At 48.0% G+C, this 27,563-nt stretch overlaps 1 protein-coding gene across 2 annotated transcripts; it reads left to right on the top strand.

The window, feature by feature from the left end:
* Positions 1 to 3,663: 3,663 nt before the first annotated feature.
* SLC25A48 (solute carrier family 25 member 48) lies at positions 3,664 to 17,502 on the top strand. 2 transcript variants are annotated; one of them, XM_035338904.1, is made up of 8 exons: positions 3,669 to 3,842; positions 5,677 to 5,720; positions 8,800 to 8,871; positions 9,683 to 9,935; positions 10,989 to 11,237; positions 12,660 to 12,793; positions 14,834 to 14,963; positions 15,526 to 17,502. In XM_035338904.1, the coding sequence occupies exons 1-7, from the start codon at positions 3,779 to 3,781 to the stop codon at positions 14,954 to 14,956; spliced, it is 939 nt and encodes a 312-aa protein (XP_035194795.1). In that variant the 5' UTR covers positions 3,669 to 3,778; the 3' UTR covers positions 14,957 to 14,963; positions 15,526 to 17,502. The 2 variants fall into 2 exon arrangements, with proteins under 2 accessions (XP_035194796.1, XP_035194795.1); XM_035338905.1 differs by lacking the exon at positions 14,834 to 14,963 and having other exon boundaries at positions 3,664 to 3,842.
* The last annotated feature ends 10,061 nt before the right edge of the window (positions 17,503 to 27,563 follow it).

Below are 27,563 nucleotides of genomic sequence, written 5' to 3'. Positions count from 1 at the left end.
CTCTGCCAGGGAAACTTCCTGCTCTTTCAAGGTCTTATCAATAGCTGCAGTGTGGCAAACAGACCTGGGGGATGGGAGCAGGGAGCGTGAGTCACAGCTGGCTGTCTTGTCCCTGCACGGCAGGGAAAAGTGCCTCTCCGTCCGTGCTGCTGCCGCCTGTTGCAGCATTGCTCTGCTCCCTGCTTCAAGCATGTCTGCAGCGAGCCGGCTCATGCCAGCCAAAACCCCTCTGGTTTGTGGGGATGGTTCCCGTGCAGGAGCATGGCTGCAGCTCCAGGCTCCAGATGTGGCTGCGTCTCCTGCTCGCCAGGAGCCATGGCAGAGGAAGACATCAGGACGTGGGAGAGGGCTCCTCGTGGCCCTCCTGCTGGCAGGAGCCTGGGGACGGCTGATGGACACTGCCCTGAGTGCTGGCTGGTGCTCGAGGGTCTGGGGGACGCGTTGGATGTACCCCTGAGATCTCCCCATCCCCAGCACCTCCTCTCAGGTCTGCTTCAGCATTTGCATTGGCACTTTGGGGTGAGGAGAGGTGAGAATGTTTCTGGAAGACTTCATCCCTCTGTGCTGTCTACTTTAATAATTAACACCTCCTTTACAACAGCAAGGTGTCCATCCAGTTGTGGGGTTGGGCAGATTCTCGTGCTGCTCAAAACCTTTGGGAAGCTTGGTTGAACTTGCCCAGCTCCGGGCACTATGTGGTGGTCAGACAGGGAAACGGGACTTTGGGATGCCTGGCAGAAAGGGCTGCTGAGTAATGAGGGAGATGGCACAGTGGTATTTTGGGAATCTGCAGCCCCCGCTGAGCCTTGCCTGTAGGTCTGAAGATATATCTTGTCCTCATGGGACACCAGCTACTCCAGACATCTTGCAGAGGTGTTCCCTGGGGAATAAGCAAAAGGGGGATGAAAAGAGCAGGGGATTCCCCTCACTGCCTAATTCTTCCTGGGAAAGGATTTCTCCAGCAAGGTGTAAGCAGGCACGTCGCTTCGTAACCTGCTGCCTCTGCTCACGGGGCGCAGCCCCTCAAAGAGACCCCAGGCATTAGACCCCCGATGCCCTGTGACTCTGGCCACAGCAGCGAGGTTTAATGTTGTTTTGCTTGTATCTTGCCCAGCAGTTGAAGAAACAATGTTATTAAAAGGTTAATATTTAAAGGCAATTTATCCCTGGATCAGCAAGATTTGCAGTAAAACGCATCACAGTCCACGGATCCTTTGCAGTTGGATGAGAAATGTGTAATCCCTTTTCACCTCTCACATCCCCTCTCTGCTGAGTTGGTTTTTTTTATTTCCCAGCGCGGTCATGTGTGAATCAACCACGAGTTACCAAGTCCCTCGCCCACAGGAACCGCAGGGCTCCCGGGAAGGTGTGGGAAGCTCCTCGCCTTGCACCTCTAGCACTGGCAGCTGCTGGACAGAGGAGTGCCGTGCCGTGCAAAGCAGCGGCTTTGCGTTGAGGAGGAAGAAGGAACAGCAACGTTCAGGAGGACACAACCTCCCTGTTCCTCCTCTTGGCAGGAGGCAGCAGATTCCTCGTCCCTAATCAAAACCACGCTCATCTCCCCCCAGCCAGTGCTTCCTGTGAGCGGCTGCAGACCCAGGCTGGGGCTGAGAGCAGCAGGAGGTTTGGATCCCTTTCCAGCTCGCCGCAGGACACCGCCGCTGCTGTCAGTACGAGCAGACCTGGGAGCTGGAGCTGTACACATGGGTCTGAGCACGCAGCAGCACACCTGATGCTGTCTGGTTGGAGACAGGAGCTGCTCAGCCCGCCAGCAGGACTTGGCAGCAGGCTGGCAAGGGTTTTTCAGTGTAAAAATGCTCCTGCTAGTGCCCCTGCCCGAAGCTGGGGGCTGTCCTCCTGACAGAGGAGCGACATCAAGAGCAGCTCAGCTCCTTTCTGCATCCACCCTGGCTCCTCTTCCTGCTCTTCCAGGCTGGGAGCGCTTACCGACAAGTCTCCACAACACTTGCTTCCAGCCCTCCGTCCAGCCTTGCACAAAGACCCTTTCCCTGAGCTAGCAGATGTTCTGAATTTGGCATGGAAATGCGTTGCTTGGAGTTAGAGAGAACTCCTGCGATTAATGATTAATGCTGCTATCTGAATAATTACCTCAGCCAGCCAGCTTTTCGTCTGGCTTTGTGAGAAAATATGCATGGAAAATGAGGAGAATATCCCCTTTCTGTATTACGGTGTATATGGAATTTTTCTCAAAGTAAGGATACAAATATATTTGGGAAAACAAGCAGCTGGCGAGTTTACAAGGCGCCTGTGCACGCGCCCTGTCTCCAGCACTGACCCAGGTCCACAGCCCCCAACCTGCTGTTAGAGACCTGCTGGCTGGGGAGCAGCCTCCGCATGGGGAAGGTGCTCGGTTATCTACATCGAAAAATCTTGGGTTTTGGGTGGAGATGATCTGAGCTGATAACCGCACACCTAATATCAAATTTCCATAAGCACTCTGCAGATAAAAGCTCCCTTCAGCCAGCTCGGTGGTAAGGTTTCTTGTGTATATGTGCACGCACATAAGGAGATATTGTTTTAAGGTCAGTTTGAAAAAATCATGCCTCTTCTTATGGAAAATGTCCATTTTTTAAAAATGGAAATTCAAATACTAATTTTTCAAGCCAATATTTTAAATATTTATATTTTAATCCAGTATTTTGGTGTTCAGGAGCTCTTGTTTACGAGCTACCAACGTGTTCTGCACTTGCCAGAATACGCAGACAAAATAGGTTTCAACAAAACCAACGTGGTATTCCGGGAAGGCGATGTGCCGAGCCCGATGCCAACCCTTTCCGAAGGCATCCCCAAACTGATCCGAGGAGCTGCTGCCTGCAGCGATCTGACCTCTGCAGCACGGGGCTCGCTTCGGGCTGCAGTAAACCAATGCAGGTGGGCAGATGTGCGGTGCGGAAGGGCCAACACAACTTCTGCAGAGCAAAGTCGTGCCCTTGGAGTCAGAGCAAGGGAGAGGGCTTGAAGCGGTCTGGTGAAGGAGCAAAAGGACATGCTACGTGGCTGGATGCAGACATAATCCAGACATATTCCAATTCAATTCAGAAATCAGACATCAGATTTTGCTCACACGGGAGGCAAAAGAGCCGGGAAGGGCTTAAAGTCGGGTATTATCCACACAGGGAAGTGAGTGCAGTCTGCAGTGTGGATCGGAAAGGTATGTGAGGAATTACCAGAGGAGGGCTGGAGAGCAACGCGCGGGGCACCTGGTGTGTTCCTGCTGCGGTTCTGTCGCACCGGGCTGCGGGCGAACATCTGGCACGAGAGAGAAACCAAACAGGGCTGGGCTGCTGAACCAGGGAACGGCAGGGCTGGGGGACAAACAGGCAACGGGGGTGTAAGCGAGCTGTGGGTGCTCTGGAGAAGGAAGGGGACAGGGAGCGATCCTTCACTGTTGGCACCTCCTGCAGAGCGGGGCGGTGGGATTTCAGCGGAGACCTTTGCCACTTGTGCAAAGCAGTGTGAGACACTTTATCTCCGGACTCCTCCACTTTGAGAATTTATAAACAATTCCTTGCAATCCCTGTCTATTCCCTCCACTACATAAATCCCATCCCCAATCACCCGAGCAGAGAAGGAGCCCTTCTGCTTTCCCGCCGCCCCCCCCCCCCCCCCCCGGCCCCTGCGCGGCCGCTCCCCGCCGGGCCGGGCTCTGGGCAGGGCGGGCGCGGCCGCGCTGCGCTTTTAAGCCCCGGCTGCTGCCGGCAGCGCCGCCGGGCTCCGCGCTGCGCTGCTCCGAGCCCCCCCCTCCCGGCCCCCCGGCATGGGCACGGGCACGGGCAGGGGCAGCGTCCAGCTGCAGGACTTCGCCGCCGGCTGGGTGGGCGGTAGGTGCCTCGGCGGTCGGCGGTGGAGCGGGGCTGGGGGGCGAGGGGAGGATTTTTTGGGGGGTTACGCGTGGCTTTTGGGCGGTTTTGGGTAGGAATAGTGCAGTTTAAGCAGTTTCTGTGGGTGAGATTGTTTCAGTCTAAGCGGCGGCAGCAGCATCTCGCTGGCACAGCGGTGGGCTCTGCGCACACGCAGGTGGGACACCCACGGGTGTCAGCGACACGCCACCCCCCAGGCACCCTTGTTCGGGTTCCCTGCTCCGTACTAGGGCTGGGAAGGGAGCACCGGGACCCCCACAAGCCTCCTGTTCCCCCTTGGCCCTACTAAAGCAAAGGGTGCCTCTGGGAGGGAAAGGGGCTTGGGACGGTCTGCTGGGAATGCTGCTGGAAACCGTGGGGAAAACAACTCAGAGAAAGGAAAGGCAAGGCGAAGGTGTGCAGGGACAGCAGCGGTGTGGAAAGCAGGGAAAGTTCCCGCTGGGTGGACCAGGTGAGAAGGGGCACAGCCACGGGACACGCAGCGCACGGGGCGAGCGTGGTGCCTGCAGCCACAGGCCGGAGCTCTGCCCAGGCTCATGCTGATGCCAGGCTGAGGAAGGAGGTGTGGGGTGCTCACGGATCCTGACTGGCCAGACGAGGTTAATAGGTTAGCTGAACTGACAAAATCCAGAACCTCCGCCAAAAGCTTACGCCAGCAACTGACTTTCGGATCGATGCAGCCCGCGGAGGCTGTGCGGCACTCAGGCGCTCCGTCTGCCGCGCTGGCCCCGTGCTATCCCCCAGGATATCCCCCACGCACCCCCAGGAGTGGGGCAGGACACGGGGTGACCAGCCACGAGCACGCAGCATCGGGCTCAGGTGGTGGTGGACAAGTTTCATGTATAGTGCCGAACATCCAAGACAAGCAGGGACGCTTTAATAATGCATTTTGAGTAAAGTTGTAAGGCGTTGTCCAAGGACATGATGCTCTTTGCAGCCTGAACCCACTACAAGTGCGAGATTTCACATAGTCTCAAAAGTACTTGTGTAAACCCAGCAAAGGGGACACTGAGACTTGCAGATGTGGAGGCAGCACAAACTGTCCACCACCTCCACCAACACCTTGAAAACCACGGGTGGTGTTTGCAACAAGCACGCAAACTCATGTCCCGGCCACGGTGCGTGGGTCACTCGGTCCTCTAGCAGCAAGGGGAAAGCACATGGTCCTGCTGGGGGGGCTCCTGGCAGCAAGTGGTGTGGGTAGGTGGGGCAGGATGGTGTCTGGGAATGGGAAAGATGGGATGGTTTCTCCTAGGGAAACTGCAGGTAACGTGGCTGGATGCGACTCCAGAGGCTGGTACTGAGCAGGACCCTCTTTATCCAAATCGCCCCTGGTGGATATCCCTATAAGCTGCTTGTAAACCAGCAGAGGATGGGGGTTTGCAGTCCCCATCTGCAGCTGGCTCTAGTGCCTCACTTTCTGAGGCAGGAGAAGGTATTACCTCACGTCTAATCTGAATCTCGCCATGTCAAGGCTAAAAGTTGCATGAGTTTACGTGAGTGCAAGGGAGACAGGGGTCATTAATGGGCAGGGCATTAAAATGTAACACCCTTCCTACTGCTCACACACTTCTAAATGTAAGGCTGTTGGAGGACAGGCAGGGAAGAAGCTCAGGTGTGTCTGCCTGGCTCCTGCCTCTTGCCAGAGAAGCAGCACCATGCGGTGTCGCCCTGGCTTGGCCCAGGATGGCTGTTTTCCTGGAAATCCCTCCTCTTCCCCTGCAAACCCATTGCTTCCTGTCCTGTCTGAAAAACTCCTTCAGCGTTTTGTGTAATACTTTGTTTTCCTCCCCAGGAGCCGCGAGCGTGGTTGTGGGCCACCCGCTGGACACCATCAAGGTAAAACCCCTTGATCCGCGCTCTCACGGCACCACCCAAAAACCCGCGGGCAGGGGGACGGCCTCTCTTGAGATGACTCTGCAGAAAACTTTCATTTCAACCCAAGGGGGAATTTAGATATGTTTTCATAGACTCTCTCCCTCTCCAGCGTTCATTTGGAATGGGAAACCAAAATACCTGGCGGTTACGTGTGAGTTCCTCTGATGAGGATTAATAATGAAAATTAAAATTGGCCTTACGTAATGCTGGGCTTACTGTACAGTTCTGCCAGTGTTTTATTGAACTTTGCCACAAAAAGGTATTCAAAGGGCAGTGGGAGAACTGTATTTGTTTTGCTCCAGGCGCATTTTTGCATGTTTTCCTAGTGTCGGCAGTCCTGTAAGGGCAGTGTTGAAATTGCTATCCCAGGTAATATTTACTATTCCTGCAAGAAAAATATGCCTCAGAAGGAAGGGCTGAGGGTATCAGGAGGTGTTCGCTACCAGGTTCACCACCCCAGCTCAGACAAGCCCCTGCAGACGTTAACACAGCCCTGCTGGGCTGACCATCCCCGCTGGTGCAGAGCTACGGAGGAAGACCCCGTTGCCTTCTCCTTTCGCACAGCCTGCCATCTCGGGCCACCTTTCCTGGTCCAGCTGCTCTGCCCACGTGCTTTGACCTAGCACAAGCTGCTGGCACCAGGTGGGGCTTTCAGTTGTGGCAGACCCGAAGACCAAAAGGTCCTATTGCAACTGAAGGACCCGTGGAGGGCCACGAGGAGGTGACAAGAGCCAGCAGAGCCCACAGCACATCCTTCCCTGGCCACCACAGCCATCCCCTCGCACACAGCCAGCTCTCCAGCCCCATTGTCTGCAGCTAAGCTGTTGCTATCAGCCCCAGGAGCATCACAGCACGGGAAGGGTGCAGACCCCCAGCAGGAGCAGCAAGGCTTGGGCAGGGCTCGGGCAGTGCAGGCTCTGTCCCGGCTTGCCGAGGACCTGTGCTGGCATCCCTGTCTCAGGATGGAGCTCAGGAATGCCACTCCTGGGTTTGGGGGCGTTGGCAACAGCCGCTGGAGGATCCTGCTGGCCTGCGCCGAGCTTCTGGGTGCCAGGAGAGCCCATCCTTCACGCTTATAAAGGCAAGTGTCAGCCTGAACCTGCTGTGATGGGGGCTGGAAATTGCTGGGGAATATCAAGCAGGCAGACTTGTTGCCTGTCCAGATTCAGGGGACGGGAAGTGGAAAGGGGAGGTTTTATGCAGCAGCAGACCCATGAGGGTCAGCTGGGTGGCATTTGCAGCCCCTGGGGCCGGGGGCTCCCCAGCTGGAGGGGACAGGGCTGGAGGATTTCAGCTTATCTAAGAGGCAGGTCTGCACCCAGTGGCTTGTGAGGGTACTCGGTTGCTCTCAGTTATTCAAAAAATGTATTAACTTGAACCTCTAAGTAGCTGGTTACTGTGTAAAAGAAAAAAACAACAAGTCTATGGAGGCCAAATGGGAACCTGTGGGCTACGCATGCAAATCAAGCCAGGAGGGAATGCAGAGCTGTGTGCTGCAGCCACCCAGCCGGGTCCCGTTAACATCGGTGCTGGTCCCAGGGAGCAGGGGGCTGTGCACCCAGAGCAGGATGGTGCTGGGCCCCTTGGGCTCTGCAGGAGCCGGGGCTGCAGCGCCGCATCCGAGCTTTTTGCAAGCGCTCGGTAAATCTTCCGCTTTCTGCTTCTCCGTGGTTGCAGTGCCCAGGGGTTGAGAGCAGCCCATCTGCACGGAAAGAGGCCAAAACAGCCCCAGATGGCACTGGGGGAAGGAGCCCAAGGTGAGGAAAGCGGCGTTCCCAACCAGGGAGATGAGGAACCATGCGCTGGGCTGGAAATGCTTGGTGGCAAAAGGCACCTGTGGCCAGGGTGGGACAGAGCCCTCGGTGGGGCACAGGACCAAAAGGTTGGGTCATTCAACCTGTTCCCCCCAGGCACAAACTCCAGAGGGCACTCACTCTTTTGGGTTTTAAATACCTAAATTGGGTTCCTGCCTCACCCTGCTGCAAGCCAGGGCCGTGCCGCCAAGGGAAGCATTGCAGGGTGGCACAGTCCCTGCAGCCTTCATTTCACCACGCCAGTGTCCTGCCAGCAGCAATGCTGGTAGATACGGCCAGAAATGCTGTCCAGCTTCCTTAAAAACATCCCCGACAGAGCATGTGCACGTGTCTCCTACAGAAAAAAAAAAAAAAAAAGGCTTTTAAAAAAAGAGATCCTGTGTACAGGACGGGGCTTCCATTTCCTCGCCCACCTCTAAGCCCCAGAACGCATCACCTACTTGTAAGGATTGTTTTATTGCCAACTTGTGAACAGCTTGAGTGAAAGATGATCTAAGTGTATGTGTGTGTATAAATACATATGCGAGAGGGGAAGTGTGTTGAATAACGCAGACCTTGCCATGATTTACCGGCCGTTCCTTACAGCTGTCGTAGGCACTTTTTGGAAGGCGCATAGCCATTGCTTTCCAGAGACAAAATGCCTCTGCTGGGAATGATGTAAAACTGTATCTTTGAGGGAAGCATGGAGAATTTCTGAGTTAGAGCTGAATTATTTTGGCCCTGTTTAGTATTTGTATGCCTTTAAAATCCAATCCTTGAATCAATCCTTGAAGCAGAAGGGTTCTGGAAGCCTCCCAGGGGAGCTCTTTCCCCATCCTCCAGCAATGCATCCCAGCCTCCACTGAAAGCCTCCAAACGGAGCAGACCACATCGTCCTCCAACTTCCACATAAATCACAACCTTGCAAGTGATGGTACTGCACACCAGCGATCTGCTGCGATTGCGGGGCTGGGACAGAGTGGCTGGTCTGCTCTCGAGAGCGATTTGACAGTCATCGGTTCCAGATGTTGCAGAACAGCTTCAGAGCCCTGAGGTCCTGCTTAGCCCTGCTTCTGGCAAAGTTCAAGGGGAGTGGATGCATATATATCTTACTTTATTGCTCTGTTTTCTTTACAGCTAAGCAAGGATTCACTCTCAAAGCAAAGTGCGCGTTGTTTACATAGCATGAGCTTTCACCCGTCTGGAAGTGTGGGATTTTAATCACATTTCACGAATGTGTTTTGCAGACTCGTTTGCAAGCTGGACAAGGATATGGAAATACACTCAACTGTGTTCTTACTGTGTACAGAAATGAGTCTGTAAGTACTTTATCAGACTTAAAATATGCTGGTAGAAAATGCAGGAAGATGACTAAATAAATGCATGAAGCAATTATATAAAATCAGTGTTGACACCAAAGTTGGTGCAATTCCATTCAATGCCTAAAGAAGGAATAAAGACTGCAAATCCTCGCAGCTTCCTCTTGCTAGCTGTCGCCAGTTCTCCTTGTAACCCCCTATAGGGAAAAGCCATGATAAATGACACTGCCCATGTCTCCACATGGGCCAGGCTGTTACACCCACTGTTTTGCCTGTACCTGCCAGTAAAACTCTTTACCGGAGGTATTTTCATGTCTTTGGTGATGCCAGGAAAGAAGCTGACCATAGGAGAAACTCTTGCATGATTTCCTGTGCTTTCAGAATACTCGCGCATCCTGCAGGATCTTCTCCTTAGCACTATGAATTAATTTTCATGTGCTCAGCACGTGCATGCGGTTGCTTCCAAGAGACATCTGCTACTCGGATTTGCAGCTCTGGCTGATAGAGCAGCGGGTGGTTGCATGGCTCAGCCCCACTCCCCTCTCCCTGCAGGCAGCGTTCCCGGTGCTGCCATCCCTGCCCGAGGGATGGGAGCAAGCAAACCCTGAAAACAGAGACAAGAGGAAGATCCAGTGATCAGTGTCTTGCATCGCATGAAAAGCAATTCATCATTCCTTGGGGAAAGAGTAGGAAGGCAGATGCACAGAACAAGCAGAACAGGCAGGAGGAATTTGCCGTGGTTTTGCAAGCCAGACAGATAAGAGCAGCTGTGCCAAGCTGCTCTTGTAACTCCTGCTCCTTTCCCATGTAGGTGGCCGGCTTCTTTAAAGGCATGTCCTTCCCACTGGCCAGCATTGCTGTCTACAGCTCGGTGGTGTTCGGCGTCTTCAGCAACACGCAGCGGCTCCTCAGCCAGCTCCGGCACGGAGATGCCTCCCACGCGCCGGTGCTGGCCGACGTGGCGCTCGCCAGCGTGGTGGCGGGGTTCGTCTCCGTTGGGATCGGCACTCCTGTTGACCTGGTGAAGATAAGGCTGCAGATGCAAACACAGCCATACATCACAGGTAGGAAAGCAAAAGTTCCTTCTTGCTTGCTCTGCTGGTCCTGGGGTACAGAGCTACGGCTGTGTGAGGATCACGATGGTGGGAACCAGTACCTATTGCTAATTGCTACTTCTCAGGGTGTTTTCCATCTTTTTAGACTAATTTTCACCTTTGCAGGCTATAAGTTTGTTGTTGTGGTTTCTTGGCTTTGTGCTTATTGAGGATATCTCGGGATGTCTCTGGTTCTCAGGCACCCAGCTGCACTTCACAGATGCCAGCTGCACTTTTCAAGGATGCTTCTGGTTCCCAGGCTGGGTTCCCAGGCTGGCAGAGATCTCCTGTCAGCATTTCAGTATTTCAGTATTTCTCTTCCATCTGCATTTCTCCCATTTTGCCCATATCACCTCTCTGGCTGCTCCCAACGTGCTGAGCTCTGGGTCTCCTGGAGATCCCACCAGCAGCACCACAGCTGCCATAGATTTACATACTTCACCCTTCTCTGTTCAAAAGCAAAAATTTCTAAAATACATTTGCAAACCGTTGGCTTATCCAGGGGCAGGATGCCAGGTGAGCCCCCATGCGTGGCTGAGACAGGTCAGGAGGTGACACTGGCAGGATGGCAGAGGGCAGCCGCCACCTCTGCAGAAGCTGCAATCCAAAGGAGCTGCTCTGCCCAGGCAGCGGCTGGATTTCATCCAGGTTGCCAGCGCAGAGCAAACCCCAGTCCTCTGCCTCAGGAGGGCAAGACTCTGAAGACGTTGGGGCTTTCAGAGATATAGCTTGCCACCAGATGTGGTCAAAATCTATGAAAATTGGGCACATAGCCTTAAACTTATCTGGAGATCCCACTGAACACATACCTATTCAAAGGTGTGCCTTGCAACTAATAAAATCTGCCCTGAAGTGTCCAAACATCATTTAAAATTAGACATAAGTCCTCTTTAAAAATGTTTTGTGATTTCTGTCACTTGGATGGATGGTGGTGGGCTTTTGCAAGGAACTGTAGCTATATAGCTATCATAACACTTGTATCTTTTTTATTATTATTATTATTTTATTTTTTAATTTTTTTAGCCAACAATAAACTAAAGCCCACAGTCCCTGGATTTCCTATGTACCGAGGCCCGATTCACTGCTTTAGGACAGTCCTACAGAAAGAAGGGATAGCAGGAATATACCGAGGTGTGGGAGCAATGCTTCTCAGGGATGTTCCCGGGTACTGCCTGTATTTCATCCCTTACACATTTTTCTGTGGACGGATTACCCCCGACGGATGCATTTCCCCGAATCCCTCTTCCGTGTGGCTTGCAGGGGGTATAGCAGGTAAGCACCTTTTTCCCCACAATACTGGCAAAACGAGGACAGGAGGGGTCCCGGGGCAGATGTCTGGGGCTGGCTCAGCGGCTGCCCCATTCCCCTGGTCACCGGCAGGGGACATGGGGCTGAGCAAGCATTTTTCCCAGGGCCAGGCCCCCTGGCCCCAAGGCTGTGCTTTATGACTTGACAGACTGTATGGAAGCTGAGCTGTCAGCTCTTCACCAGGCTCAATGGCAGCGAGAAGGAAACCAGGCGGTGCCGCCTTCTCCCCCAGATGTCGCACGGCAGCCAAAATGCCTCCAGAAGAGGACTTCAACCTGTTGGCTGCCCACCAGGAGGGTGTGCACCCTCCCCGCACGCTGCAGAAACCACAGATCAGCAGAGTTGACTTACTGATTTTCTTTCTCTTTCCCCTCCTTCCCCCATCTTTTATATTGTACACCTGCCAGGAAGGCTGGCATGTGCACCCCCACGCTTACATGTGCAAGTCCACCCGTTTGCTCCCTACCCATTTATTGACCATTTTAAAATTGCAGTTCCCTAAATACAGAACAATTTTTAGGTCAGGCAATGATTAAACAGCACTCTGTTTTTCCTGCAAATAAACGGAGCTGTGGTTGATCTGAACAGCTTCTCTAGTATGCCCCAGCACTCACGTAGGTCCAGACATGCTCTTGTCAGTCCAGCTGTGCCATGTATTGCAGCCACGTGCCGGGAAATTTCATAACCCAGTAAATCTCTCTGTATGGAACCAACACGGTGTGTCTGGGAAAGTGGGAACAGCTGAAGACGGTATTTGCTGCACGTTCACAAGAGTGATCCGTAGGAGCCCTTGGTTGTGTTGGAAGCAACACTGACCTTTTCAGAGACAAAATGTTCCATCCAGCTGCAGGATAATCAGTGTAAAAGGAGTTTCTGTATAGGAATGACAATGTATCTCAGCTGTGGGGAGCCTAAATTTGGCTGCACAAGAACAGCCTCTTATTTGCATTCTCAGCTCAAAATCTGCTTTTCAGTAATGCTCTTGGAGGACTCCAGTTGTTCGGAAATGTGGCAGCTCCTGGCAGTTCGGGCATGTCCACCAGAGCATGTCCATGCTGCACCAGAAGCACTGCAGAAGCAGTATTTTTAGCTGGGTGAGCACCTCCTGGGCTGCCTGCATTTGTTTGCTGGCGTAACCCCCAAAATCTCAGTGCTTCTTCCTGAAAAAGGGAACTTTGCCCCCAGGAATATTGTTTCTGTGCCTGAGCAGGGTGAATGCCCTGAAATGAATATCCTGTGAGTATGAGGCGGTGGGTGAGACATGATGTTCCCGGTTCACTGGCCTGCAGCCAAGAAAACACAGAGTTGTTCAAACACCTTGTCATGGCCAAAGCCCAGGTGTGTGTTGCGATAAGGAAGAGATTCTCTTCTGCATTTTTTTTTTAGGAGTAATTTCCTGGGGGACTGCTACTCCAATGGATGTTGTGAAAAGTCGACTTCAGGCAGATGGAGTTTACTTAAACAAGTACAAGGGGATCCTTGACTGTATCTTGCAGAGCTACCAGAACGAGGGCCTAAAAGTAAGTGGTATTTGAAGTAAAATCTGTGTGTCAGGCATCTGATTCTTAATTGGGAAATACAATGGCTATTACAAACCCATCTGCAGGGCTGAGAGACAACTAAAGCCAGTTAGCTATAAATTGTAATAATTACAGTAGATAATTATAGTACAGATTCTTTCTAGTTCATAATTGTGAGAGTAATAATGTGCCTTGCAGAAATGAAAATATGAGTGACTGAGGGTCATAGTCTGCTTGTGTTATTAACTTAAAAATAACACTTTGTGTCAGCGTGCTTAACTGTGGATATAATCTGACATATCATAAATTAGTGTTGGAAATTGCTCTTTTAAATCAGAATTGCATCAGTTTCATTGTGAAGAAGGACTGTGTGCCAAAAACCACCCTCCTTTTTCTGACTTTTATTAGTGTAATAAAAGTTTTTTTTTTTTTTTTTTCTTTTTTTTCTGTCTGCAAACCTTGTCTCAGTTAAATGTGAATGGCAGAAAACCAGGGTTTGCAGGTCTATTGCACCACCAATGTATGCTTATGGGAAGTGATATTCTGATATTGAATTAAATCCGTATTTCAGTTGTCATCAAAACATCATGTGGGCTCCTCGCTCAAAAGCATTAATTTTCACATTCTGCGGGAAAAGTAACAAGTTGAAGTAACAAGAAAAATAACCTGCTAAATCACAAGTCAGTGGGATTTAAATATTTGACAACATGCCACTATATTATGCCAGCTCTTATAGGAGCTCGCAGTCTGGTTGGGTTTTGGCTGCTGAGTGAAGAAAATCACATTGCTATGAAGCACCCAGAGGCACCCAGAGAAGGAGAGTGCTCAGTCACCCTCATCCAGTACCCTCCTTAGCCTGCCTGAATATTAATTCAGGCACTCAGTTTTGTTGCCGGGGGTCTGAGCTGCTTGTGGGTTGTTTGTTGTCATTCCTGGCGCCTGGACAGAGCCTGCGGTAGAGTTGAGTAATAGCTGAGCGATAAGACCAGACCCTTCTGTCGTAAGAAAAATCGTTTTGTATGTTTGGAGACACAGAACTGATAGAAGGCAAGCCCAGGTCTGGATGTTTTCATGCTGGGACAAAGGAACAGCATTTTCAGTAGCATATGAATATATATATATATATATGATATATATATATATCCCTCTTCTTTCTCCATAGTCAGGTATGCTCACTCTAGTGAGAAAAAAAAATATGCCTCTGGGCTTTTCTTTATAAATCTTCATTATTGTTTAACTCTATCACCTTACTTTATGGATACTAGAAAAACTTGACTTTTCTTCCTGAAAACTCTGTCTTTCCAGACAGAAGGAAACACCCTAGGTAAATCGATATCCCAAATATCTCAATACCAGTTTCATATTGCGAACTCCATTCCTAAACAATGTGAACATGTTTTGTTCTGTCTCATACAAGTCAACTCCATGCAGAACTGGATTTATTGGATACAAGAGAAGGCTTGTTTAGCTGAGTTCAGGATTTCAGGGGAAAAACACTGGTTAGACATTTAAATCCATGGGCTTCCAGTCTTGCTGCCAATATCTCCAATTCAGTCTTACTCTCTGTTTCCCAACTTCCTTCTGCCACCACACAGACAGCCCAGAAATTGAAACATTAGCTGCATGTAAGCAGGAGTTTTCAGATTGTACCCTGGTATTTCCATGATGCCCAAATGCTCATCTATGCAAAGGGAAGTAAAAACCCTAGCCAGATAGGACAGCACTAGAAGAAGGTTTAGATTTCTTTGTTTCGGCTGTCCAACAGGGGTATGAGGCCCTCTACTACTTCTAGCTCTTGCTGGCAGATACAGGAAAAGGTCTATAGGGAACCCAGAGCAGACTGATGCCAAACCAGCCACTTTAGCCATTGCATTTCCATTCTTCATCGCACACTTCAGCAAAGACCATCAGTGGGAGCCTATCTCCTGAGCAAATCAAGGTTGGGTTCCCCAGAACCCCACCATGAATTAGTTCAACATTTTCTTCTTCTTGAAACAGCCAGTATATTCCTGTGCTCTAACCTTTCTCCATCCCCAACAGGTCTTTTTTAGGGGCATCACGGTCAATGCAGTGCGAGGATTCCCAATGAGTTCAGCCATGTTTCTTGGCTATGAACTTTCTCTCAAAGCAATGAAAAGAGACCAAACTGAGACCAATCCTTAACTTCCAGGTCAGCGCCTAAAGACCCTCTAGCTTTCTTAAAATTAGAGAATTAACCTTTGAATCAAATGGAGTTGCAATTGTAGAGGTTCTCTGAAAATCAGGTAACTTACATGGGTACCTACATCTGGACAGGCAAACACTTTTCAAATATGGGTCTGGGATTTGGAGCACAAAAGGGACATACCGATGGATGTTTGTTTCATTCCAGATCTCCTGGAATTTCATTGCAATCCATTTTGATTGTTGTGATTGTCTTGATTGATGTGATTCAGCAAAGAAAATCTGAAAGGAGAGTATTTTCTAACATAAGTTTTGAAATATTCTGACTAAATCCCTGCACAGAATCCTTTCCTCTCTTAATCTACCAGAAAGACGTGAAATTAAGCCCTGACGAAGTGTGTTGACTATCAACTCACAGTTTTACTCTTTTCTTCATAAATTTATGGTTGAATAAAGGAGCATAATTAAAAATATCTGAAAATTTTAACAACTAAATACTCAAAATCATTCATGGCAGTCTGCTGTTTTGTGTGGTACTTTATAAACATCCTTCTTTCTTATTTCAAAAGCATTGCCAAGAAGACCTGAGCAGTCTCCTACTTTCCTGAGCAGTATGGTGATGGTGAGGGCTCACTGGTCTGATAGAAGACTCCCGGCACTGCAGAAGCCCACAGCTACGGCATCTGCTTTCTCTTTGGGCATGGACTTAGTCCCTGGAGGGCTCCAAACCTGCACCAGCCCAATCAAGTCCAAAGACCATTTTCTTTTCAAAGCTTTCACTCTGTTGTCTAAGAGCACCTTACTAATTCTCATTGTGGTCTTGCACTTTTTCACTAATGGCATTTTGCTCATTGAACCAACGGAACAACTTCCCTTTCCCACACAAGTGAGATACACCCAAAGCCAGCCCACATAACATCATCCGAGTGAATGTTTTTTGTACAATACCATGTATAATGCTCATCTTTGTGAACAAGGATCTCCTGCTCTGGAAAGAGAAGGGGAAAACATTGTGGGTGTGCGGGTGCTTTTTGTTTAGGAACGTCTGGATTCCTACCAAATCCTAACTTGCTTTCAGGATTGAAGAACTGGATGATTCCATCTGTATGAATTAATGCTTTTGTTTTACGTTATAGAATTCCCCACTTTGCCACAGTTTAATACATTATCATGAACAGATGTGAAGGTCTTCAACAACTTCAGTTTGTTATCCAAGGTCTAAATTAAGCTGGGAAACATAAGGATGATATAAATTCGGATTCTGAGCCGCTCATGTACTTCAGAAGACAATAAAACAAGCCCACAATTCATATAGATGACTGCCTGACGTGGCTGACTTGCCCTGTGCAGCCCTCCAGGGACCTGCTAGCGGTACATGCCGGTGTCTGCTAGTCCATCTGATTTCTCTGCTGTGACAGTCCAGCTTGCCAACTGCCAAATCCTGCAGACACTGCTTTGCAGCCTTGAAGAGAGGCCATCAAAAGAAGTCCCTAAGGCATGCAGAGTCTGTCCCAAACTGTATCCTCTAAAATACACCAGCTGCCTTCAGACCTCCAGCTCTGCTGCAGTCTTACTGAGATGACTGCGGCACCCAGGTATCTCGTTGGTCTACCTCAGTTTTTCAATTAATCTCAAGACTTTTTACATCATGATTATTTCTGTTTATTCTGTTAAACATCTCCATGCTTTATTTTCTAAGCATGGAGCTTCTGATGCCAAAAAAACAAGAAGAACCAGCACTGCAGTGACAAGAGGACTCTGGTGGCAATGGCAGGAAAGGCTGAGGGGTAACAGCCTTGCACATCAAGGGACGTGCGGTGAGGAGGAATTGGTCTGGGACCACACTGTCCTCAGGGAAATGTTTGGTTCACTCCTTCCTCTTCTGGAGCAGGAGACCCCTGGGGATAAAGCTCAGCAATGACAGGTTTAGTAGATGTTTCTGAAGACAGCCTGGAGCAGCCATCCAGCTTTCCCCCATAAAAGGAGAAGAAAAAAGGAGAAGCTTGTACATCCTTATTCCTTGATGAATGGAAGAATTGGCTGCAAGACTTGGAGAGCTCTGCAGAAATTGCCTAAAACCTTGGGCCTGGAGCAGCACTCAGAAATGGGCTCCCAGACCTCCCAGAACAGTGTGGGCTTCCCTTTGCTGGGGCCTGAATTAAAATCAGAAGGGTGGCTTCCCCCAAAACTGGCCCTGAAAAGTGGGAGAAACAGCTGGTGTTGCTTCATCTCAGGACTTGTAGGCAAGGAGGCTCATAGCCTTTGAGATTGGCAAGAACACAAGGAATTGTTTTTGACAAATGATATGTATAAAATTGATGAGCCTTCACTCAAGTATTCATTGCTGGCTACATTTATGGAGTCATCCTTTCCATGTTACCTATTTTAATACGTATACGTAAAACATGTTCTCTAGATGCGTAATGTCTTGTGTCCCCAGGGAAAATACTTGGGGAAACTGGCTTTTCAATGCAAATAAACTGTTGGTTATCTGCCTGCATTATGTAAAATGGACCGTGAATGAATTAAACTGATGATGTTTGCAATGGGCTGTGAATCTGAATAACGTCCTCGCGGTGCCCGGGTTTGGTGTGTTTGCTACGAGCCCCGTGTTGGAGCCGCATCATGATTTTTCCTGATATTCGTCATCCAGGGAAACAAATATTGAGATGGATGCCTAGGATTTACCCGGGCAAATCTCTCAGGAGCTGTCAGGGAGAGCTTGGTGTTGAAAGAGGGACAGAAAGCTTTTCATGCAAACGTCGGGAAAGCATGCGGGAGGTGAGCGACACGAGTCGGCCACACGATGGCAACCTCGACTGCTGCGTGGGGCACGACGGCGGGCACGGGCTGCCTCTGTCTGTCGGTCTGCCTGCCTGCCTGCCTGTCTGTCGTGCCCAATTTAGTCCCGAGCTCGGGCTTGCTGCCAGGCCAGCACACGCAGGGCTGATTCCGGGGGTCCCTGCCCACCCGATGCCTGATGGACACGGGATTTAAGAAGCGTATCATCAAATGCATTATTATTTTAGAGATTGTATTGATATTATCCATTGATAGACACCAGGATTTCTAAGGAATTCTTTCGGGAACCTGCTGGTTACATTCTAAAACAATGCCTTGCCTGGTAGACCAGCAGCCGTACATACAATCTGAATACATGAAGTACCAGTGGCGTACATTGGAGGCTTTGTTGCTGAACCACACAAGCAAAAAATCGCCCATGTCAGCACAACCCTGCGGATGGACCTGCTGCTCTGCCAGCATTGGTGGCGCATTCCCCAGCCTGGTGCAGGCTGCAGGGGGGGAGTCCATCTGCATGACAGCTTGATGGCAGACCCTCCCAGAGCCCCACATTTCCATTATAAATGCAGTAAATCCTGATTTTCTTAAAAACAAAAACAAGCAAACAAACAAAACAACAACAACAACAACAAAACAGAGAAGGAAGACCAGAAGGAACAGGGATACCTACATCTATGCTTTTCCTCCCTGAAATACAAAAGCATACTCAGACCTGTCGTGCCTTAAATGAGTCTGTAATTGCCCAATTTTCTTGTTGCTGGTGGTGTTCCAGCTCTTACAACCCCCCATATTACTTAACGAGGTGCGGGCTCTTTAGCTGTTTTTCCCAGTTCACACAGTACCCGGTGTAACAGCTTATTGTCCCCCTCCAGCTTTGTCTATCTCCAGAGTCAGGCATTAGGAGAACAACAAACGCGCTCAGAGCCATACATATGCTACAAAATGAGAATATCTTTTTAAGGAAGTCTCAGAGGTCCTATATGAGGCTTCATCACGTAAGATGCAAAACTGATACAAAATAAATCAAGAAATCCTTTCTTAGTATAGCTGAAATGCTAAGGCCAGAGGATGGTAAATCACCAAGTCTCTCCAGAGAATACGAAGCTCCTCTTGAGTTATGGTGAAAGCAGTGGATAACTGGGCTGCCTCATCGTCTATTCCCCCACATTTCAAAACATTTTACATGAATATATCCTACTTTGCACGTAGTACATAAAATCCTGCCAACTCTTATGGAAGAGGGCCAGCCTATTCTTACTCATGCAAGTAGGTGTGAAACAACATCCAAGCTTATTACTTTATCAAGTTGTGATTGCCGCCTTTACATCAAGCACTCTGCAGGTGTTTTTTTCAGTGCTTCCAGTGTGGAAAGCAAGCTGCAATGTGGGTAGAGCTGGTGGAGGGCTCTAACGGAGTGAAAGCCCTGTGCTGTCCGGGTGTCCTGCATGTTTGACCTTCCTCTGCATGCTGCGCTCCAGGCAAAACCCAGCAGCGGGCCAAGCAAGGAAGGGTGAGTGGACTCATGATATGAGAGCTCTGCAATATTTCTTTGTCCTGGTGTGAAAGCAGTCAGGCCCTCAAAAGGGGATGCTGAAAGAAGGGTAATGGCATCTGGAAAACTTTAAAATACAAGAGAATCGGTGACCTTTGTTTACAATTCCTGCTTTCTTCTGCTTACTTCTAGAGGCTGTGGGTTGTGAGATGCAGTTGCAATATGTGCAACGCCCAGCACAGCTGACATGCTGCTGTCAGGGCTTTCTGCTTTCAGATGCCTCAGTTCTTGGTAAACATTATTGCAGCATGGAAAGTGTGGCCCCACTTGCTAGAAAACCCTGGAAAGCTTTGGTGTCTGTACTATTGCACAAAACAGGGATGACTTACAGCTCTGAAGGTCCCTCTCGGGTGTGCCCCGGTGTGTTTGCTTCCTGCCCTCACAGCTCCTGAGCACCCTCAGTTGTTTCGGGCAGTTAGTTTAAACAGTTTCAAATTAATTAAAACTCTTTCAAAAGTAATAGGGCCTCCATTACCCACAGAAGCTAACAAGGGTCCTGAGGACATCCCATGGTCCATCTGCTGGGTCACAGCAGAGCGTGTGCTCTCAGGAGGTGCCACTGCCTTCCTCAAGCTGACACTTGAAGTGCTCCCTGAGTAGACAGTCTTGGTGTTACTACGCTATGGTTTACACTTGCATAGAGGAATTAGAAAGAGCTCCATTTCCTTTTGCATATGTCATCTTTATCAAAAAGAAAGTAAAAAAGAAAAAGGGGGGGGGGAAGAAAAAAAACAGCCACCACCAAAAAAACACCTGCAGAGAGCTTCTTGGAAACACTAGAGTGGGCTGAAAATTCTTTTATGAGAACTCAGAAGATCTGGAGGTTTATTATGACCAGGCTAAAATACTGATGTGAAATTGGAGACTTGTGTGGTATTTTCAATCAGTCAACCCACCATCAAAACATGTGCAGAGAATTACAAGAGAATATATCCTGAGGTATTTGCACATAAACAAGGAGTTTACGCAACATTGGAAGAGGATTTCCGAAGGAGCCAAGGGGAGCAGTCTATAAGGGAGCACAGAAATATAGCAGAGAATTTTGTGTGTTCACATTTTCTAAATGCCTCTTCTGGCCTGAAATCTTATAATACGGTCACTTATTGTGACCTCGGACCAGGCTCACCTAGCTGATGTGCTGCCTTGACGCTTCCCTCATTGCTCTGCTCAGTCACTGCACCCCTTAATGTATACGGAACTTACACGAAATGTGGATATATGATCTGTCAATGCATGTTCCCTGCCCCAGCCTGACCACAGCGAGTTCCCCACTCTGGTTTCCTAGTGGCGATGTAGGAGATATTTTTATGGGTTAATGCACCCACTACCTATGACCTCAGTGACCGTGATTAAAGCTCCTGGGTTTCAGTTCTTCATTTTGTTTCTAATTTTTTCAGCCAGAAAGCTTCAATGAGAAAAAAAAAAAAAAAAAAAAAGTTTTGGAAAGACCATACTTACCATTGGTGGCTCCCATTTTGACAACAGGTCTTTTGAGGCATAGAATTTGTGGTTTTGTGACCTCAGAGGGAAGTGGGCTCTGCAGTCACCTTCCTACCTACTGCAATTGGAGGTTAGCACTTTGACTACTGAATTGCTTACTAATTTGTTTCATTTTTTTTTTAGTTATGGTCAAAAAATCCCTCTTTTTCCTCTCTACATTTTGGCCTGTTTTGCTTAAAGAGAAAATAGGGGAGAGGAATGGAGGGAGATCAGATATCCAGACATGAGGACAAAAACTAATCTAATGATTATATTTAATGCAAAAATGGCAACATATGTACGAAAATATGCTGCTGTAGCTGAAGACTTTTGAAACATCTGAAGATTTTTAAAGTATCAGGACATAATGTTTAAAGATTCTGTATTACAAACCTTGTCTTATTCCTGGGATGGCAGCAAATATTAATTTCTACATGTCATGATTCTGGCTAGATTATTTTTTTCCTGCAGGCTCATATGATGCTGTGTTTTGGATTTTTGATAAAAATGCTGATAACGCACCGATATTTTAGTTGTTCCAGAGCAAAGGCCTTACACAGAGCAAAGGCCTTTTCTGCTTCTTCTGCTGCCCTGCAGTGAGGAGGCTGGGGGTGCACCAGGAGCTGGGAGGGGTCACCATCAAATGGACCAAAGGGGTGTCGCATGCCATGTGGCATCACACTCAGCTGGGGTAAAGAAAGAGAAAGGGGGGGGGTGTTTGGAGTGATGGCATTTGTCTTCCTCAGAAACCATTGTGTGTGATGAGCCCTGCTCTCCTGGATATGGTTGAACATCTGCCTGCTGATGGGAAGCAGCGAGTGAATTCCTTGGTTTGCTTTGCTTGCACAGCTTTTGTTTTCCATAAAACCTAGTAAATCGCCTTTATTTCAACCCATGAGCTCTTGCACCTTACCAATTCTGTCCCATTTCACCTGGGGAGAGTGAGCAAGGGTCCGTGTGGTGCTGAGCTGCCTGCAGGGTTAAACCACAGCACCAGGGTGCTTTGGATCGGCCCGTAAACACTGGAACAGAGCCTGAACTCTCCAAAGAGAAGACATAACTGGTGCCACACACTCCTGTGCCCAACCCTCTACTGTTGTGGTCAGTACATGGAAAGTCCTTTCTGTGCCAGTTTGACTCCTGATGATTTCTGATTCACTGCAGATTCACACCTGCACTGGTGACCTATTTGCCCTGGAGCACCAGCAGCTGGTCGGCTCTCACTGAGTGCTCAAACCGAAATGCAGAGATGGAGAGATAGCATTGGCACCACTGGCAGAGTCAGACTGCAAGGAGAGATCATTAGGCTCAGTTAGCAGCTCCAGAGTGCATTTTAGATAATACAAACAGATAGAGGGAATTAGAGTTTTCCTCTCTGTTCAAAATTACCTCTGTTACCAGTTCTTCCACGTGGCCACACTGCTCAGCATGACCAAAGTGTGGCTTTTTTTATAGACGAGGTTTGACCTGGCAGCAAATTCAAAGAGAACATAGCTGGGACCTTCCCCACTGTGTGGAAGTTTCAAAAATAGAGAATTCATTAACTTTAGTGAAGTGTGGATGGAGAAAAGCCTGCATTTTCTCCTTTATCTCGTCCTAGATTAAGGAGACGAATCCCAGCCATTTCCTTTCCTCCCCTAGAAGTTCTGTTTTCAAATGAGCCACAAACACGTTACCCTTCTGGGCTGTAGGCCTGGGAAGAACCTGTCAGACCTATTGGCTGTCTAGTGAACGTAATTACATCTCTTGGAAGGAAAGGCACTAATTATGTGTCTTGCATATCATGTATGCCAGCAACTATTTGTAATCACAGAGCATGGCAGCTGTATTGCGATATCGTTCCCTAGGTAAAAAGCCCCAGCAGGGGACCCTGCTAAGTATATATTTTTTTAATAAAATCCTTGCAAAGACAGAGCATGACAGCTCTGAAAAAAATGTTTTGCTAATGGACATATTTTCCTTACAAAAAAAAAGAAGCAATAGAAATGCCTGGCTTTTACAGAGACTTTCCCACCCTGCTATCCCCATATCCCGTGAACAACTTTGGCTGAATCAGAGATGCTTGTGTATTCTGTCCTTTAAACCCATGTGAAATAGCGTTACCAGCCATCTGAGGAACCAAGTGTCCCAGAAATGTTATGCAGCTATTATTTTTGTGCAGGAATTTATGCTTTGAACCAATTGTCCTAGCTTTTGCTGTGGGGTTTTACAGGGGATTCAGAGGGCCGCATGGCCATTGCTTCACTTGAACCAAGGCCTCAACTGAGGCCTACCCGTCAGGGAAGGCTTTTTACAGCTTTCCAGGGAGTGACATGCTCTGTGTCACTAATTAATGATTTCGGCCCTGCTCAAGCACCTCATTGCCTTGAAAGCCCCCCGTACCAAGCTCTCTGTCCCTGCTGTGCACTTTAGCGCATAACATAGGCCTCTGCCAGCTGCAAGTCACCGAAGGAGGGCCCCCGCCATTTCTCTAGGCATTCCGCAGGGCCTGTTTGAAAGCCAGAGCTGCCTAATGGGATGAACCCTTCCCACCCTCCGTCACCTAAGGACAAACTTCAAAGCGAAGGCAGGGAGCAGCCGCCCCAGCCCAGGCTGACAGCGGGGCAGGGCAGAGGCGGCGCTGGTAGCTGGCACGCTGAGCAGAGCCGCGCTCTGCCGGCAAATCACTCGCTGGTGGGCAAACGCCAGAGAAAAGCCAGCAAACTGGAACCTGATGGCTTGTTTTGTTTTGTTTTGCTTTTCTTTTTGATCTTTCTAGGATGTTTTCCAGGCAGAACGGTGCTCATCTTTCAGCCTGAACAGCCAGCGCAAGGCTGAGGCTTTTGGAGAAGATCCTGGAGGTGTAACAGGAGGGAGGTTTCACAGTCAGACCCAGAGGTCTAGGAGAAATCCAAGGGGCTGCCACGCATTCTTGGACAAAGAAGACTTCTTTCTGACAGAAAGCTGTTGCAGGCGTTCAACCTGATTTGGAGACTCCGTCTGAGAGGCTATCCAACTTACTATCATCTGTCACCCAGGGATGTTTTTGTATTCACTCCTTTCTGCTTAAAAGGGAAAGGGAAGGAGTCAGCGCAGTGAGGCTCTGTGCTCTGAGGGCCCAATCCTTATCGGCACATCGGTGTGCTCGCACCCACCGAGGTGGGACCCTGGTCAGGCACTATTGGATGCAGCAGCTGTAATTTGGCACGACAGCTTCTGCTGGCACCGTTGCACAACCCTGGTGGTTTGTTTGGTCATCAGACTCCTGCAGCAGTAGCAGCTTCCTTTAGAAACGGTCCTGCTTCGAATCCAGGGGAGAGCCAGCTTGCAGGCTGCCCATCCGTCTTCTCAGGAACTTTGGCAATGCTGAACATTATTGTCTCTTCGCTTTCATGGAACTGTAATTTACATAAACATAAGAGGCAAAACCCACATCTGAAAAAAAAATGCTTTCGTAGATTTTTAACCATTGTTTCCTGTTGGGGTGTGATATCATAATGTTCAAATTAATCACTTCTGAGGAGCATTTGTGAATTTCCACAGTACTGAAGAAGAGTCACTAACAGTAGGTGACTCAATTCCACGTTTGAGTTTTCTAAAATGCTGTCCAAGCTAGTGGGAAAAAATAGTGGGCACCTGGTATCAGTTTTATAATTGGGTTTTTCCATATGAGAATGGGAATTTTGTGAAGACTCAATTAAAAGGAGTGTCCTCCTATTCTTCTGTCACCCATCAGACTGAGTTGCACATGAATGCCAGCATGCTGTCATACATTCTCCTCTCTTGTGTGCTGCTCTCTGTGCAAGCACAGAAATGCCAAGTCAGTGAAATTATCCGCTATACAAATCATCTGCTTGTAAGTGGCTGTTTAGCTCCTTAATTCTGTAAAAATGCATGCTTGTATAGTATGTGATATTAAATACTGACTTCTCACTTGCTGTTCTTTCAGAAGGAAAGTCCTCTAAGTTGCCCATGCAGTGAGACGGCTGCCAGTGTAAGTCCATTGGATTTGAGAATATCATGAAACTAAACAAAAATTTACTTGTGTACTGCATGCAGAATTTTAACGCTCAATCTTTTCATTTTCAGCCCTGTTCGTGTCTTCCCATCCCTGAGGTAAGTCTATTTCTAAGCTACTGTAGGAGTTAAAAAGTTCCGTATTAACTCATCTTACTACTCAGTTTATGAAGTTGTTCACTTTGCTCTTATATAATGTTTACTTTCATTAACGAGGAAGATTTTCAGTGTGTTAGTTGCAACTGAAAACAGTGCTTGCCGCACAGCGGTGGGGAGGCTAGCACAAGTCCTTTCAGTGTCGCTGCAACCAGAACCAAGCGTCACGCAAAAGTTCTCTGGGGGCTTGCAACCAAAAGATATAGGTGCCTGCTTTGAAAATCTCCCCAGGACCTTGTTTTGTGATTAGGTAGCCAAGTTCTTTGCAAACTTGGACCAGAGATGCCAGGCCACAGGTGCCAGCTCTAGGTGTCTCCAAACACCATTTCACTCCTGCAAGTCTCCTGAAATACGGTGAAAGCCAGCCTTAGCTGAAACTCTGCTTCAGAGAGTTTACTGTAGCAGTCTGAGGTTTTATGAGACGTGGCAGATGTTTCTTACTGCAGACATTTACAAACCACCCAAAGTTCTTGTATCATTTTCAATAATGCAGAATATGTTACCTTTCACTGCGATGTGCTGCCACATAACGGAATGTGCATTTCTTTCTGTAGATAAGCACAAAATGCATTCTAGTCACTTCCTATAACTTTTTCTAATACCTTTGTCATTTAACAGCCTGGCCATGAACTGGCATGCTTTGTGGATGGAACTGGATACATGCTGGAAAAAAACACATCTTCAGACAGAGTACTTAGAATGATTAATCGATCCTTTCAGATTCAGCTGGATAGAAACCTCTGTGAAGTAAGACATTCATATTTTTCTGTACATCTTTGTCTATATTCTACAAAAGAAATGATTTTTTTTTTCTGCAACTGTTTGATTAAATTCAATCGTGTTTTATAAAACACATAAACCAATAGCAAGTATTAGCGCTTGGTAGCGAGAACATACACAGTCTGATAGAAAGTTGTTAAAGCTGACAAGGGAAACAAGGAGATGGGTCCTACAGCACTGTGCCCTTTCCCTCCTCCAAATCCCATTAGCATCAGGACCATTAACCACAGAACTCTGGGAAAGGAGCTTTCTTCAAATTGCTTTTCTGTTTCCCTTTCTCAGAAGGTGTTTCTACACTAACTAATAATGGTGTAGAAGCAGAGTAGCGTGGCTGGGGACAGGCAGGCAGAGATGTCCTTCCCTGGAGCATTACTTCTACCTAAGCTGCAGGATGCTTGGGCATGAAGTACTGCTGTGACCTGCAGCATCTTTGAACTTGTGATGATGCTCAGAAAGACTCCCGGATCCCCACATGACCTTTCTGAAGCAGTGAAGCACCCCTTATTTACATACTGAGCAAAAGAGTTGTGTAATTCAATCAGACAAGGAAGATGCTGAGGCTGCAGTTTCAAACTCCTTTAAGCTCGCTTTAAACACGCAAGGGTGGATATTGCTAGAACAGTTCTGCACCAGCGAGCGGGCTCAGTGCCCTGCTGGCCCCCAGGTTCGTACGCTGCTGGAGCTGTCCTCTTTGCTGGGCTGAAAGAGCCCAGCTGAAATTACTCTAGCTTTAACTGCATTATGGTCCGGCTGCAGCAGCGTACACATGACTTCCTTGACAACACAAAAAGCCATTCTCACACGCCCTGCTCAAAGAACAGTTCTTTCAGAATTGGTTTTGAAATCCTTCATCTGCTCCAAAGATTTTATATCTTAACTGTTTCATCTAAGACTTCTGTTTTTTTAAAACTTTTCATAACCTAATCTTTATTCTTCCTTCCGTCACAGAGCCTGGCACGTGGACAAAAATGCCAGTACAAGACCAAGGGAAATGTGAGGACATTTTTGAATGAAATCCTGAAAACCTATCAAGCAATCAAGAAACGAAGAGTTTAATTTTTTTTTTTTTTTAAGAAGATTAAAAATGAAAATCTGCAATAAGTAGGGGGAAGGGAAAAGTTATTTATTGTATTTATTGCCCATCTGAAATATAAAAAGGTAGAAATGATGAGTGTTAAAACCAATAAAATTGTAATTTACATGAGCAACAACAGTATTCAAGAATCTTCATTTGATATGTTTTATACTTGGTGAGAGGGTTGAACACTCTGTGTTTGTACCAGTGGGTATTACAACACTTCTGCAAGGGTCCAACAACTTCACTGATGAGATCCTACTGCAAAACGCACTTGTGCTTCTGAAGAACTTGCTGCCCATTCCCCTCCCTGTCTCAAGTACATTGCTGGTGGAGAACTCCAAGGCTTCTATTTGCATATGTTAACATTTTCTTGATCTCTTTTTATTTCACGCTGGCCAGTGTATAGCATCGGAAATATTTGAGGGCTTCCAATTGTAACAGAAATTCTGTGTTTTCTTTCTGCATCAGTTTTACTTTTTGATATTATCTGTGCACCATGAGTAAGCTGCTTAGCTTCTTTCTTGCAAAGTTGCAGATTTTCCTGCCCATAGCCACTTTTTTTTTTTTTTTTTAATTAAAAAAAATAGTAGTGGAGTGCTCATGAACATCTTGACATACATAGTAAGATCATTATCTACGGTTAATTACGAGTTCTTAATGAGCTTATGTATTGGGGACTTGTTGCTCTCTTTCTCAGGCCATATTTAATGCTGGCATGAAGGAGAACATCCTTTAGTGCCATGAGATCAGATGTGTTTCTCTGT

Source organism: Oxyura jamaicensis, chromosome 13 (assembly GCF_011077185.1).
Source record: "Oxyura jamaicensis isolate SHBP4307 breed ruddy duck chromosome 13, BPBGC_Ojam_1.0, whole genome shotgun sequence".
In the NCBI taxonomy this organism is placed as follows: Eukaryota; Metazoa; Chordata; class Aves; order Anseriformes; family Anatidae; genus Oxyura; species Oxyura jamaicensis.
The sequence above is the reverse complement of the archived record's forward strand: the minus strand, read 5'-3'. Positions and strand labels throughout refer to the sequence as shown.